Source organism: Anabas testudineus, chromosome 22 (assembly GCF_900324465.2).
Source record: "Anabas testudineus chromosome 22, fAnaTes1.2, whole genome shotgun sequence".
NCBI classification, from domain to species: Eukaryota; Metazoa; Chordata; class Actinopteri; order Anabantiformes; family Anabantidae; genus Anabas; species Anabas testudineus.
In genome coordinates this window covers 5,411,638-5,425,740 of record NC_046630.1, presented here as the reverse complement: position 1 = coordinate 5,425,740, position 14,103 = coordinate 5,411,638, and the positions used below count along the sequence as shown (strand labels likewise).

The 14,103-nt window shown below is 43.4% G+C and overlaps 1 protein-coding gene across 9 annotated transcripts in view; it reads left to right on the top strand.

Annotated features, from left to right (window-relative positions):
* The window catches only part of syne1b (spectrin repeat containing, nuclear envelope 1b), a 65,841-nt gene that overhangs the window by 22,210 nt on the left and 29,528 nt on the right, over positions 1 to 14,103 (top strand). For 8 of the 9 annotated variants that reach the window (XM_026339332.1, XM_026339324.1, XM_026339327.1 and 5 more), the window contains 42 exons: positions 70 to 168; positions 279 to 466; positions 586 to 709; positions 833 to 999; positions 1,169 to 1,322; positions 1,456 to 2,081; positions 2,208 to 2,387; positions 2,517 to 2,667; positions 2,791 to 2,949; positions 3,060 to 3,242; positions 3,426 to 3,527; positions 3,624 to 3,827; positions 3,928 to 4,135; positions 4,422 to 4,534; positions 4,656 to 4,861; positions 4,942 to 5,091; positions 5,202 to 5,493; positions 5,598 to 5,770; positions 5,882 to 6,191; positions 6,322 to 6,486; positions 6,705 to 7,061; positions 7,167 to 7,303; positions 7,410 to 7,587; positions 7,712 to 7,894; positions 8,020 to 8,163; positions 8,704 to 8,859; positions 9,164 to 9,328; positions 9,410 to 9,582; positions 9,669 to 9,822; positions 9,984 to 10,127; positions 10,369 to 10,533; positions 10,670 to 10,987; positions 11,124 to 11,279; positions 11,389 to 11,559; positions 11,647 to 11,973; positions 12,064 to 12,216; positions 12,303 to 12,470; positions 12,576 to 12,752; positions 12,868 to 13,014; positions 13,113 to 13,238; positions 13,380 to 13,556; positions 13,838 to 14,103. In XM_026339332.1, coding sequence (XP_026195117.1) covers positions 70 to 168; positions 279 to 466; positions 586 to 709; positions 833 to 999; positions 1,169 to 1,322; positions 1,456 to 2,081; positions 2,208 to 2,387; positions 2,517 to 2,667; positions 2,791 to 2,949; positions 3,060 to 3,242; positions 3,426 to 3,527; positions 3,624 to 3,827; positions 3,928 to 4,135; positions 4,422 to 4,534; positions 4,656 to 4,861; positions 4,942 to 5,091; positions 5,202 to 5,493; positions 5,598 to 5,770; positions 5,882 to 6,191; positions 6,322 to 6,486; positions 6,705 to 7,061; positions 7,167 to 7,303; positions 7,410 to 7,587; positions 7,712 to 7,894; positions 8,020 to 8,163; positions 8,704 to 8,859; positions 9,164 to 9,328; positions 9,410 to 9,582; positions 9,669 to 9,822; positions 9,984 to 10,127; positions 10,369 to 10,533; positions 10,670 to 10,987; positions 11,124 to 11,279; positions 11,389 to 11,559; positions 11,647 to 11,973; positions 12,064 to 12,216; positions 12,303 to 12,470; positions 12,576 to 12,752; positions 12,868 to 13,014; positions 13,113 to 13,238; positions 13,380 to 13,556; positions 13,838 to 14,103 — 8,096 coding nt within the window. The remainder of the gene's footprint in view (positions 1 to 69; positions 169 to 278; positions 467 to 585; positions 710 to 832; positions 1,000 to 1,168; positions 1,323 to 1,455; positions 2,082 to 2,207; positions 2,388 to 2,516; positions 2,668 to 2,790; positions 2,950 to 3,059; positions 3,243 to 3,425; positions 3,528 to 3,623; positions 3,828 to 3,927; positions 4,136 to 4,421; positions 4,535 to 4,655; positions 4,862 to 4,941; positions 5,092 to 5,201; positions 5,494 to 5,597; positions 5,771 to 5,881; positions 6,192 to 6,321; positions 6,487 to 6,704; positions 7,062 to 7,166; positions 7,304 to 7,409; positions 7,588 to 7,711; positions 7,895 to 8,019; positions 8,164 to 8,703; positions 8,860 to 9,163; positions 9,329 to 9,409; positions 9,583 to 9,668; positions 9,823 to 9,983; positions 10,128 to 10,368; positions 10,534 to 10,669; positions 10,988 to 11,123; positions 11,280 to 11,388; positions 11,560 to 11,646; positions 11,974 to 12,063; positions 12,217 to 12,302; positions 12,471 to 12,575; positions 12,753 to 12,867; positions 13,015 to 13,112; positions 13,239 to 13,379; positions 13,557 to 13,837) is intronic. The other variant, XM_026339328.1, reaches the window with a different exon arrangement.

Here is a 14,103-nt window from a genome sequence, read left to right as displayed (position 1 = left end):
GATACTTGTAGTCTACAGTGTTTAGGGAGGATATGAAGTTTACAGTTTGGGATTTTCTTTGTGTCCAAGGTGCAAGAATCTCTCAGTGAGCTACATAAAAAACTGGAGCAACCTATTAAATCCTGCACGTCTTCATCAGAGACCTACAAAGCTCTTCAAAACCACATGGTATTCAGATGTCTTCAGTTGTCTCTTTATATTCATGCTACATATTTGAAATTGAAATCACAGTAAGCCATTGTTTTCTGTGTCATTGTCTTTTATTTTTCTTCCACCAGGATGTCTCTCAGTGTCTGGAAAGAGTGAAGGGATCCTTGCTGTCCCTGTCAGCTGGTGCTCGAAGACTCAGTGACAAAGAGCAGGCAGAGAGGACTGTGGCAGAACTAAACACCAGCTATGACCAAAATGTAATAGACGCAAAAGACAAACAGAGCACTTTGGAGAACCTGCTGTCTCTTTGGCAAAAGTAAGACCTTCATTAATTAATCTTTTGATTTGGATAATAAATGAATGAAATAATGTTAAATAAATAATGATGCAATAGAGGGTTAATGCTACTGGATGGTTCTATTCTTTCGTTTTTAGGTTTGAGAAACAGCGATCAAATTTTGTTTCCTGCTTGGAGAGAAGTGAGTCTACATCCAAACCGGAGAGTCAGTGTTTGTCAGCTGATAAAACCAAACTCCGCACAGAGCTACAAGATTTGCAGGTACAAGAAACACAACCTCAGATAACTTTACAGAACACATATAAGCCAAGTCTTAACACTGAAATACATGGTAAATTAATGATTTATTATTATACATAAGTAAATAAATTGTTTACCTTGCAGGCATTGCACTCTGAGGTCCAGTCCCTTGAGCCTGCTCATGCTGAATTGGTGTCTCTAGGGATGTCATTATTTCCTTCGGCCCCTGAAGACAGAGTAAAGCAGCTGAAAGATGAGTTGGAGACCCTGCAGAGGAGACTTACTGTCCAAAATGAAGTCCTTCCTCAAAGGTACAGTGAGAGGACATTTTTTCTATTGTACATATAATGGGAAAAATTGAAGAGACCTCAGGAAAAGCGACAGGGAGTGAAGTGGATTAGAGGGATCGCTCCTCTGTGGAGCAGTTTGTTAAGTGTTTTCTTGCCTGGTTTGACTCACTGTGCTGCCATTTTGTCTCAGAATTAAAGAGCTTCAGAACCACGTCTCACTGGTGGAACAGTTCGACCAGGCCCTTATTAAATTCTCCCAGTGGAGTGAGACCATGCTTTCTAATCTGCACTCAACTTCTCAAATAAATATTAGCAACCTGCAGTCTGCCGCTGCACAAGTTAAGGTAAGATGTATCACTCTCCATTTGTAAATGCAGATTCCTCCTTTTTTTCCAGAACCACTTAAAAGTCACTGAACAGGTGAATAGTATCTTGCTCGAAGACAACACCTCATCCTCTATCACTTGCCTTTTACAGGAGACCCAGGTTGCGTTACAGAAGCAGTCCAGTGTGAGACAGAGCTTGGAGCAGCAGAGCGAGAAGCTCTGTCAGTTCTGTGAACCTGGTGATGCTCAGCTGCTACGCAGCAGAGCAGAAAGCTGTCTCCAGCCCTACACGGAGGCCCAGCACATAGCAGACCTCCAGTTAGAATGTCTGGAAAGGCTCGAGGTTTTTCTGCAGACCCACAGCGTAGCAGGAGGCGTGTTGCGAGGTCTCAGACAGACTGTGGAGAGTGCTGGTAGTTGGGACCGTGGAAGAGTAGAGGAGCTACAACAAGAGCTGGCCACCATAGTCCCAGATATTAACCAGCTTGAGACTCTAGCTGTCAACCTGGACAGCAGTTTATGCAAAAGCCACCTGCACATTGGTGCTGACGAAGGGTCTCGTAAATCATGTCGTATGCTGGCCGATTCACTCAGCGCTGAACTGGATGCTGTGAGGAACCTACTCGGTACAAAGCAGAGTGAAGCAGAGGCCCTGGGGGCTCTGTGGACCTCATTTAGACAGCGGAAAGAACAGCTGCTCAAAGCTGTGGAGGACATTGAAGAAAAAGCAGACCACCAGAGCTTCAAAGAGCCCAGCCTCCATGCTCTACAGCAGAGGTAAAGCATTACACAGGTGTAATTAGATCAGTATATACATGAGATCAGTTATATACAGTAACTGTCAAGTTGAATTTGTGGTTTAAAACATGTGCACAACAGCAACACACTATACCTGTCTTTCAGGCTACGGTTCTTTAATCAGTTGGAAGATGAGCTACAGTCACATCAGCATGAGGAGCAATGGCTGAGGGACAAGGGCAACCAGCTGGCCCAGAGAGACGCAGAGCTGGCTGGAGAAGTGCTGAGAGAAATCAGCCTGCTGGAGACCACATGGGAGGACACTAAGAGGCTCATCACAGAGAGGTACTAAAGGAACAGTATAAGGTTTTCCATCCCACTATGTCAATAGTAAGAACAATCCTAGCAACAAGCTCTGTTCCATCACAACGTTCCTACATGGGGAGGGTAACATTCCTCTTTTTTCGTTTACAGACAGGAACAATGCAATGTCCTTGTTGATCTTATGAGAGAATATCAAACCCTGAAAAGCTCCATCAGCAGCATCATTGAAGGAACTGAACCTCTAATTGACATAAGCAATGTTTTGAAAGACCATGAGGAAACCAAGAGGTCACTAACTAAGGTTAGGGGCAAAATTACTTTTAAACTTTTTCAAGATGAACTATTTTATTAATTGTTGATTACACAAATGAAATAAAGACGTATTACTTCTGGGTTATGCTTTAATGTTATGTTCCAATTGTAGCACGAGGCAGTGAAGGCGGAGATCGGTGGAAAGCAACATGAACTGGATCAGTTTTCCAGTAAAGGAAAACAGCTGGTGATTGAACTGAAGAAGATCCCTGACTGTGATTCTCAAATGTTGAAAAAGGACATGGAGACACTTGTTGATCAGTGGCTGGATGTAAGTCTGACGGCAGTTGTGATGATGATGATGATGATTTTGCTCAACTTACAATAGAGAACAAACATTTGTAGAAATTATATTTGTGATTTATTTAACCTGCTTCTCAGGTGTCTGAGAAAATAGAAGAGAACATGGATCACCTGAACCAGAATTTGGCACTGTGGGATGATGTGCGTAAAATCAGTGAGGAGATTGAGGGCTGGACAAGCAGCTGTGTGATTGAACTAAACGAAAGCCTCAACAACCTTAACGACAGCCAGAAGGTGTCGGAAAGACTCTCAGTGTTACAGGTATGATTCCTGATTTCATAATTGCTGTTAATGCAGACAGAGAGGGTCATAGACAACACTTACTGTGCAGCCTCAACCTCAGACTATAGGATCTCACAGATAAAGATAAGATGCTAAATAAAACCAACACTAACAAGACAGAGGAGGTGTAATACATGTTTTTCTCATTTGATACACCCACAGGCAGAAATAGGTGAGAAGGAGCAGAAACTTGAAACCCTGCAGAGTAAAGTGTCAGAGCTGAAGAAATGCAGCCAAAGCCAAGAGACTCCTGCTAAATTACAGGTACAGATCATTATTGTAATCTCACAGAATGTGCTGAGTTGTTGTGAACTCCATGTATAGGGAGTTAGTCCCATTTTTTAATTCTAATTGAATTAGGTGTTGGAGAATGACCTGCACAAGAAGGTCAACACTGTTCAGAAGCTACATGAACAAGCAAGAGGAAACCTACTGGACTTTAGTTCCCAAAGGAAACAACTGGAAGACTTCATCACTCAGATGTCTGCATGGCTAAAAAGCATGGAGGACTCCCTGGTATCTTCTCCCACTGGATCAGATCCTGAGGACATCTGCAGAGTAAAGGTACGATGTTAGAAGTAATTATTCCGATATGTATCTGCCATACATGAATATGTAGGGTAGTCAATAAACAAATAAACTTTTTACACCGTATGTTTTAAAGGATCTTCAGAAAGAGCTGCAAAATCAGCAGGGAAGCATCGACTCCACCAGGGAGAGCCTCAACACCCTGTGTAGAAAATACCCCTCTGAAGAGCTGGCTGGTTTAGGTTCAGCGCTCACAGACCTCATCAAAACATACGAGTCTGTGAACCAACTTTCTGCCAGGACGTTGGCTTCACTTCAAACCTTTCTTCAGCAGCAGTTTAATGGTGAGTAGCAACTACAACTACTGTACTACACATAATTGTACTACTGGGTTCTGACCTGTTGACAAGTTTACAATACATATGAATAATATATTACCTGATACACCTGTATCTATATCAGACCTACCTATATCAGAAAAACAAAATGCACCTTTTGGAGAAGCCAAGTGGCCAACACAGAGCTAAAGCAGTTCTGCAGGACAAATGGGCTAATATTCCTCCTGAATGATGTGCAGGTCTGATCCTCAGCCACTATATATAATAATCCTCTCTTTCTCTTGCTTCTCAGACTTAGTTCAGGAGTTTCATCGTTGGCTTTCAGAACAGAGGGAGATAGTGAAAGAGTGTTGTGACCGATCTGGAGACACTCAAATTGTGGAACGCAAACTACAGAAACTAAAGGTAAAACTAACTGTATACAGTGTAGACACCACTGGGATAGTTCAAACTCATTATATTACAGTATTTGATATAATACAGTCTATATGTGTCAGGATATGAAGTGACGTGTGCTCTCTGTTAGGGTGCCATGGATCGTGTGGAGGAGGGTGAGGTACGTCTTACTCAGGTTTGTGAGGAGGGAGAAAAGCTCCTGCTTCATCTTCCCAAAGCCAGTGCTGGGCAGGTCCAGCAGCATCTTTCCTCCATTCAACAGGATTGGGACAGCTTTGTGGAGCAGTGCAGACAGAACCAACAGATCCTTGAAGACAGTGCATCCCTCATGAAGGGGTAAGTGTCCCACATTCCAGTTCTGTAGAAAACATCGTAAACAGAAGATTAATAAGCATGGTGTTGCACCTGCTTTGTAGGTTCGAGGGCCGGCTGAAGAAACTCAGGTGGTGGTTGGAGCACATGGAAAAAAGGATGACCACAGATCTGCTTGAAGCCAATCAACGTGGTCCAGAAAAGGCTGTGCTCGAACAAGTGGAAGAATATCAGCAGGAGGTGCTCAAAGAAAGGTCCTTAGAGAAGTTACTGAGAAACAAAAGCAGCCATCTGAGATTGTTCAGAGCTAAACGTCAAAGTCCTCTTTGTAACTTACTTTTACATTGTACTTCCTCCCGTGCAGGGATTCTTTCGAGCGGTTATGCCAGGAGGGACAGGCACTGAATGAGGGTGGACGAGGTGATGGTAGTGAAACAAGAGTGTCAGCTCAATTACAGTCACAGCATCAGGCTTTGCTGAGGCGTGTAAGAGAGAGGCTGCGCAGCTGCCAGCTGACTTTACAGGAGCAGCAGGCGTTTGAGGAGACACTGCAGACTACCTGGTCCTGGCTTAATGGCGTCCAGGAGCGCCTAGCTTCACTCAACAGCACAGTTGGCAATAAGGAGACCCTGGAGAAAAGGCTGGGTCTTGTACAGGTCAGTGAATAAAACAGAACCTTTACTTCTATATCATGTTGACACAATTTGAATCACATAAATATTTTGTTAGCTGCTGTAAAATAGTTTTCTTTTTTCTTTAGGATATTCTGCTTATGAAGGGTGAGGGAGAGGTGAAGCTTAACATGACAGTAGGAAAAGGAGAACAGGTCCTGAAGCACAACAGAATGGAGGACCAGGAGGCCATTTGTTCACAGCTTCAGAGGCTGAAGGATGCGTGGGCCAATATGTTGATGACATCTATGAGCTGCCACAGGTAGGAAATGTGCCCTCCTCTGAACCCTGTAAAGAAGTGGACTGATGCTACTTTATAATGCAGTTTGAATGCACTTCTTCATTTCCTACAAAATGTTATATCTGTTCATAGCCGTCTGGAGTGGACTGTGGCCCAGTGGACCAGCTTTCTGGAAAACAAGAGCCAGTTGCAGCAGTGGATGGAGTCTGTGGAACAGGAGGTGGGGATGACGCTGCCTCAGCAGCCTGGCCTGAAAGAGAAGTGTGCTTTGCTGGAGCGCCTCAGAGCCATCCAGGCTGACGTGGACACGCATGCAGCAACGTTGTCACGCCTAACAGACAAAGCTGTGGAGATGCATGAAAAAACTGGCGACCAGACCTTTGGACCAGAATCGAGGGCAGAGCTCAATGCACACTTTGCTGATATCTCAGCTGTTGTCAAGGTAATCCAGCTGCAGGCGTAGGTTAAATGCATAATGTGTAATTGTTTTAATTTTGGTTGCCAACTCTTGGACCTTTATAAAATATAACATCTAGCAGCCGGTGTTCATACTCTATTTTTCTTCCACAAAGGGAAAAGTGCAGTCTATGCAAAACATTGTGTCTGAACATGAGCAGTACCTTGATGCTGTGAGAGACTTCAATGACTGGTTGATCTCAGCAAAAGAGGAGCTCCAGAGATGGTCTGACCTGTCAGGAGACTCACTCTCTATTAAAAGAAAGCTCTCCAAGGTGCAGGTAAGGAAAAATGTTTTGAAGAAATGTCTAAAAAAGTGTCTGCTCCCATTATGGCTTTGACCTGAATACTATACCTCAGCGAGAAGGCACCTGGGAGACATCCTGAGTATCTGAGCTCCTTACCAAGTCTGAGCATGAACATTCAGTCATTCCTCCTACTCATAACAGCACTTTTCTTGTTTTTCATGTATTCATTTTATTCCTTTTTCCCGTTCTAGGAATTACTTGACTCCAAGCAGCGAGGCAGAGAGAGGCTGAGCCGGGTTCAGAGATGTGGGGCAGTGGCGAGAGATCACACGGGCTCTGGAGGCTATGAAGCTATGGAGCGAGAGGAGGCAGCTTTGTTTTCATCATGGGAGCAGTGGGAACGTGGAGCACTACAAACACGGGCTAGTTTGGAGACTGCCCTCTCTCAGATAGCTAGCTCAGAACAAGAGTTCAACAACCTTTCAGGACAGTTAGAACAGGACCTGCACGACTTCCTCCGCCAACTACAGGGCTGGCGTCTAAGGTTAGCCCAAGCAGAGGGAAAGAATGAGGGAGAGGAGGCTGTTAAAGGCTGGCAAATAGCAAAGGTTGGTTTTGACTTGTTACAATAGCAGTGAATTTTTATATAAAGTCAGTTGGTAATGAGCATTTTGTTGTTGTTCATCATTTCATTATATTTGTTTTTCTTTCAGGACACATTAGAAGAACTTGTTAAAGCTGAGCCCATGTCTGACAGTCTGAAGACCCAACTGAACGATCTGTGCCGCTTCTCCAGGGACATGGGCACACAGTCTGAGAGAGTGTCTGCTCTCATTAAAGAATACAACAGGTAAAAAATAAAAAATAAAAAAAAAATGAAAAAAATCGAAATATATTCATATTTAAATTGATAAACAATAATTCATGTTGAATTATTTTTTCCTACTTGCTTTTAGTCTGAGTCTCCAAGCCTCCAGAGAGTGCCAGAGCAAAGAGAAGCTGCTGGAACAAGGGTTTCGCTCAGCCTGCAGAGAGTTCCAGCAGTGGTTGGTCAATGCCAAAATCAACACAGCCAAGTGTTTTGACGTGCCTCAAAATCTCAGTGAGGCCCTGTGTAGCTTGCAGAAGATTCAGGTAAGGCACTTGGTTGAATGCCCTGAAACAGACAAATGTGCTGCCAAAAGAAAATCAGCACAAATCAGCACAACTTGTCGAATGAACCGAGTTCTCATCTCGTCTCTGTTGCGTCTCTTCTCAGGAGTTTCTAGGTGATAGAGAACAAGGTCAGTCAAAGCTGAATGGCGTGGTAGTGAACGGTGAATTTCTCTCTAGTGTTGCATCAAAAGATAAAGTCGATGCAGTTCGGTCCAAAATGAACACTGCCAGAGAGGACTGGAAAAATATGATGTCCAGCCTGCACAACAGAGAAACAAGTCTACAAGTAAGCGTGTGACTGATTTCACATAGTATCACATTACATAATTTAAACCTGTTTATGATTAATACAATTTAAGCAAAGTAAACATGTCAACACACTCTTTTATTTCCTCACCTGGTGTGTTTCAGAACCTTTTGTCTCAAATGAAAGATTTTGAGGCGAGCGCCGAGCCTCTCCAGGAGTGTTTGAATGCCACAGAGCTGGCTGTACAGGAGAGCAGCACGAGACTTCACGATCTCACAGCCAAGAAACTGGAGCTTCACAAGCTACAGGTACTAATGTCCAGAAAACAGCGAGCCTGACACATCCCTCATGTTCAAAACCAGTCATGTTCAAGAGCAACAACCACTCCATGCTAGGAGATCAACCTGACTACACCTTTTGTAGAAGCAAACCATCGCAGCTACTTTTTAGTGCGGTATTCCTGTGTTGCCATTGTTCTTTTAGGAATCACTGCCATGAGCTTATGCTAACTGCCAATTGCTTGCGTTTTAATTTGCTGCCATCTGTCTGCTCCTCTTTGCTGCTCTTACATGTCTTCCTAACAAAATGTAATGTAAATTAATGCTTGCTTTATTCATAAAAGGCAGTGCCTTTATAATGTCTTCATCGTTTAAACCTGTCTATTCATAGATGCCTTTATTGCACACAATGACCACCAAGAGCTTTACAGTAACTCTTGCCATATCTATGTCATTTTCTTTTCTTTTTGCCACGTTGCCATTTGTAACCCCTCAGTCTCTGTCTGAAGTTAACTGTCTTGTATGTGTCAGCTTGCATGCCTCTTTGATAACCTGCTTGTGCTCTTCCAGTCTGTGCTTGAGGAGTTAGCCTCTCAAGAGGTTCAGCTGATCAGACTAAAAGAGAAGGCCCAGCTGCTGTGGGATGAACACGCGGCCGGCAAGGGTTTTGTGCACCGTGTGTCGCAACTCTCTGCTCAGTACCTAGCTTTAACCAACCTGACCAAGGTACAGTAATGTCTACCAATCTGCTTGTGCATTGGGGCTTTTCTGGGGTGTAGTGCTGGAGAAGAGGCAGAGGCACTAGACTGGATCGAGCTCTGACTTTATTTTACAAATATTAAAAAACAAATGTACTAACCATAATCAAACACTAATTCTTCCTTATTTACCGTAAGTTCTATATTTCTTTTTCATTTGTTGTTTTCTTTGTTAGACATCAACGTATAAGTTAGGTTGTGCTTACTTTGCAATCCATTTGAAAAGCTATGGTGATCATTTTCTTATTGTGCTTTGCTTTGCTGTATCTCAGGAAAAGGCATCACGGATCGATCGAATAGTGACTGAGCACCAGCTTTTCTCCCAAGGGTTGAAGGAGCTTCAGAACTGGATGGCTGACACCAGCCACATGCTACAGACTTACTGCACTCCCACTGCTGACAAAAATGTTCTTGATAGCAGGATGATCAAGCTGGAGGTATGTAAAGTCACTGGTACTTTTTAAAATGACATGTATGACCCTGTTGTAATAAACACAAGCACGTTGTTGTTCCACTAGGCTTTGCTCACTGCTCGCCAAGAAAAGGAGATCCAGCTAAAGATGTTAATCACAAGAGGAGAGTCAGTTCAGAGAAATACATCTGCTGAGGGTGTACCTGCAGTCCAAAAACAAATACAGGAACTGAAGGATTCCTGGGATGCTCTCCTCTCAGCTTCAATCCAATGCAAAAGGTTTGTACAAACAGCTGAGAATGTGTTTCAGACATCCGACTTCAGTCATCACGACATAACATTGGTTTTCTGCTTAAAATCCACAGTCAGCTGGAGGGATCCCTGTCTCAGTGGACCAGTTACCAAGAAGATGTGCGACAGTTTGTGTCTTGGGTTGAACGTGTGGAGGAGAGTCTTGATCCTTCTGATAAACAGTACCCAGAGATGAGAGACAAAACTGCCAATCTAAGCAAAGCTAAGGTATCATAATATCCTGTATCATAAAAAAGGGTCATATATGATTTAGTATGTTACCTTGATCTGAGAATACACTAGTGAAACCCTGATTTTCACATCTAGTGAAAATTAGAAAGATAGCACAGTTGATTGATTATATAACTCAAGCTTCCATGTTGTTTCAGTTGCTGTATGAAGAGATCCTCAGCCACAGCACCCTGCTGGACACCATTACTGCAAAGAGTGCCAGCATTGCTGAGAACTATGTCGCTCAACTTGAGCTCCAAGATCTGCAAGAGCGCTATAACACCATCAAAGACAATGCCATGGTAAAGAGCAGGATGTCCAACACTTAGTAGTATTTTTAATATACATTACATTACATACATTATATATCTTATTATATAGACAAGTGCTACAGATTAATTATAGGCTATGATTCATTGGCACTTAATATGGTTACTTTTAAATACTATTTCATTTAAGAAGTAAAATTTATCAGCACAAAATTCAAGGAAAACAGCATCAACAAAGGATGTTGGCTAAATATTATCCTCACTGTGTCCTCAGAGGGCAGTAGGTAAAGCAGAGGAGCTGGTGAAAGCCCACCAGGAGTATCAACGGAGCCTCCATGCATTTGAGGACTGGCTGGAACAGGAACAAGAGAAGCTTGGCTGTTACACTCAACTGGAGGGGGATGTTGACATGCTGGAGGAGACTCTCCAAAAGCTGCAGGTCTGAAATTCAGGGTGGTAAAACTGTATATAAACACAAGTTAAATTCTGTTACTACAAGTGCTAGTACACAGCCAGAATGTCTGCTAATTTACAGTATTATCTAAACACTGTCAACAACATCTGTGTGATTACAGGAGCTGCAGCTGCACTGCACAGAGGGCCAGGCTTTGCTTAACACCTTGCTGGTCAGTCGAGAGCTGGTCACCCCCTGGGGACTGCCTCAGATAGAAGACCGAGCCCTGGAGTCCCTGCAGCAGGAGTGGAGGCTGTACCAGGCCCGGTTGGCCGACACACGGGCTCAGCTCAACAGTGCTCTGGCCAAGCTCCGGCAGATGGAGCAAAAGTTCCAGCGTCTTGACAGCTGGCTAAAGAGCATGGAGACCAAGGCACATCTGCGTAGCCATCGGCGGTCGGATCGAGCCACAAAAGACGCTCAGCTCCAGCTAATAAAGGTTAGTTCACTCCAGTTTCTCTAGTTTTCACAAATAGTCATTTCAACAAAGTAATTAGTGATGGAACTTTTCAGACATTTTCAGCATATAATGGAATCATATTCCCAAACATTACTAACGATCCTTGTTTGATCAGGGTTGGCAGGAGGAAGTACTGGTTTATCAAGAGGAGATGGAGGGCCTCACCCTCTTGGCTCAGCAAGTTCTAGATGAAACCCATATAAGCAGCAGAATCAGTACCAGAGCCACCCAGATCACAGCCCGCTACCATGCCCTCCTTCTGCATTTACTGGTAACACCCGTTTGAACTGTACAGTATTACAGTTACATGTAGCTGTAAATGTTAATGTCAATTTAAAGTATTTACCTCTGTTGATTTTTCCTCTTTCTTTAAATTACAGGAGACCATCAAACAACTTCAAGAGGAGGTGTCATGCATTGAGGAGGCGCAGTGTGTCTTCAGGACCTTCTCAGATTGGCTGAGCACAGCTCAGAATAACTTCAGCACTGTGGCAATTAGTGTTGATGTAGTAGACCGCTTTGCTATGGAGAGAAAGATAAAGAAACTAGAGGTACACTCAATGACACAGAGCACAGGCCATCAGTATGGTATTTTATGGATTTTATGGTATAAAAATGCTAATTCATGTATGTTTCAGGCTCTTCAGGCAGACATGGAGCAGGGTCACACTTACCTGAAGACGATGAGGGAGAAGACAGAGCGAGCCATGGCATTTTTGGAGGAGCCTGAAGCAGAACAACTGAAAGAAGAGGTGGAAACCCGTCTTTTCCAACTAGACGAGTTGATGGCAGCTCTGCGCACCGAGCATAGCTCCGTCGAGAAATGTATCTCACTCTCCAAAGACTTTATGGATAAATACAAGGCCCAAGCCCAGTGGGTGATGGAGAGCAAGAACCTTTTAGCTTCAAGTGTAGAACCTAAAGCTGAACTCTACCAGAAAAAGGCTCAGCTAGCAAAGTACAAGGTAACTTTACATTAGTTGCTCTTTTTTATCTTGGAAACCAGGGAAAACGGAGCAATAATACTACTAAGTTTTTACTTTTTGTGTACCCAGACCATCCAGCAGACAATACAGTCTCATGAGTCAGCAGTGAAATCTGTCGTTGAGAAAGGAGAGGCTCTGCTCAACACCGTTAATGACTCCACCATAAGTGAAAACATGAAAAAACTGCAGGTTGACTACCTAGACCTCTGTTTGGCAGCCAAGGTAAGGTGACCTTTAAACTGTGTCTAGCAAGATGTTTTTTTATTCAGAAGAAATCACACTGAGATTTGTTTATTGCTATGTTTCAGACACAGGTCCAGAATCTTGTGGAGTGGGTAAAAGACCACGAGGATTACAACAGCGAGTTGCAGGACGTTGAGAAATGGTTGTTACAGATGTCCAGTAGGCTGGTCACCTCTGACTCAATGCAGACCGGCAGTATGGAAATGGCTACTCAGCAACTTGCCCGACACAAGGTGAGCAAATTGTGGCAATTTTTATTGTGAACTTAATAATATTACAGTTACTGTTATGACATACATTAAAATAACTTGACATTGAATGCTTTTCTTAATTTTCAGGCTATAATGGAGGAGATATCCAGTTTTGAAGAGCGTCTCACTAGTTTGAAGCAGAAAGGAGAAGGTCTTGTTGCCAGCTGTACAGACCAAGTTCAAGCAAAGATCAGTCAACAAGTCCAGGCTCACCAACAGGGAGCCAGAGACAGCTACTCTGCCATTTGCAGCACCGCCCAACGTGTGAGTAGTACAAGTCAGCAACCATACGCATATTCTATATTTATAAATATAGAATCTAAACTATCTGTTTCATTTTGTCATCTTAGAGTCTTACTGTGCCTCATCTGTTCAACAGGTTTACCAGAGTCTAGACCGGGAGCTGCAGAAACACGTCAGTCATCAGGACACTCTCCAGCAGTGCCAAACCTGGCTCTCCACTGTGCAGGAGGAGCTCAAGCTCAATGATCAGGGACCATCTGGTTTGCAGGAGGCACTGAAGCAGGTAACTAACACACAGTGCAAATATTCCTGCTCTTGAAATGCAGTGACGGCACTTAAATTGAATTTCTGCCATTTATTTTTGATTAATTACTTACACAGGTGAAGCACTACAGGGCCCTTCATGAGCAGGCCAGCACTTACCTGGACCTGGTGTGTTCTGTGTGTGATCTGTCTGATGATGCTGTCAGAGTAACAGCTGCTGAGGTCCAGCAGGTCAAACTCACGGTCAGTGAATTGAAATTAGAATTACAACAAATGTATTCTACAAATACAGACTGCATGTCAGTATCATGTGTTAATATATAGTACAAAGAAGGGTTTTATGATTTCCATTCCTGCAAATAATCATTGTAATTGTGTTTTTAGATAGAGGAAAGGATGTCGACTGCACAGGAGCTGTCAGAAGGCTGGAGGGAGATCAAGGAACAGAAACAAGATCTAAATAGCCTGTTTCAGGACATGGAGCAGCAGCTCCTCAGCCTCTCCAGAAGGCCCGCAGAGCTGGAGATCAAGATAGCTCAAAACATGCTATCACAAGCCAAGGTAAGGATCAGTAATCCTAATGATTGATCCTATGATACGGCAAATAGGACTCAATCAATCAATAAATCAATCAGCTGTTTTTCTTCTGCAGTCATGTTTACTAAAAGCAAAGTCTGATTTTCACGTTAACAGTAATGAGAGTCTAAACATGGTTCTGCTGTTGATTTGTTATTAACATCTAATCAAACATTTTGACTTGTTGTGTGTAGGGATTAAAGACACATCTGTACACTGTTCTGATTAATTTAGCGGTTCCATTGTGTGTGTTACTTATTCCACAGGAATGCAGCCAGCAACTGCAGTCTAAACAGAGTATCTTGACCAAGATGACTGAGACCGTGAGCAGACTGACTGATGGTCAGGACTCTCCAGAACACGCAGAGCTCGACCGTCTGAGCCATTCCTGGCTTGATCTCTGTCATCAGGCCAATAAGCTGCAGAACCAGAGGGAGGAGGACCTGCAGAGGTCTAAAGAATACCATGAGTGCATCTCTGCAGTGGAGGCGCTGTTTGAACAGGTGTCAAAAGAGTGGGACACTTTGGCCAG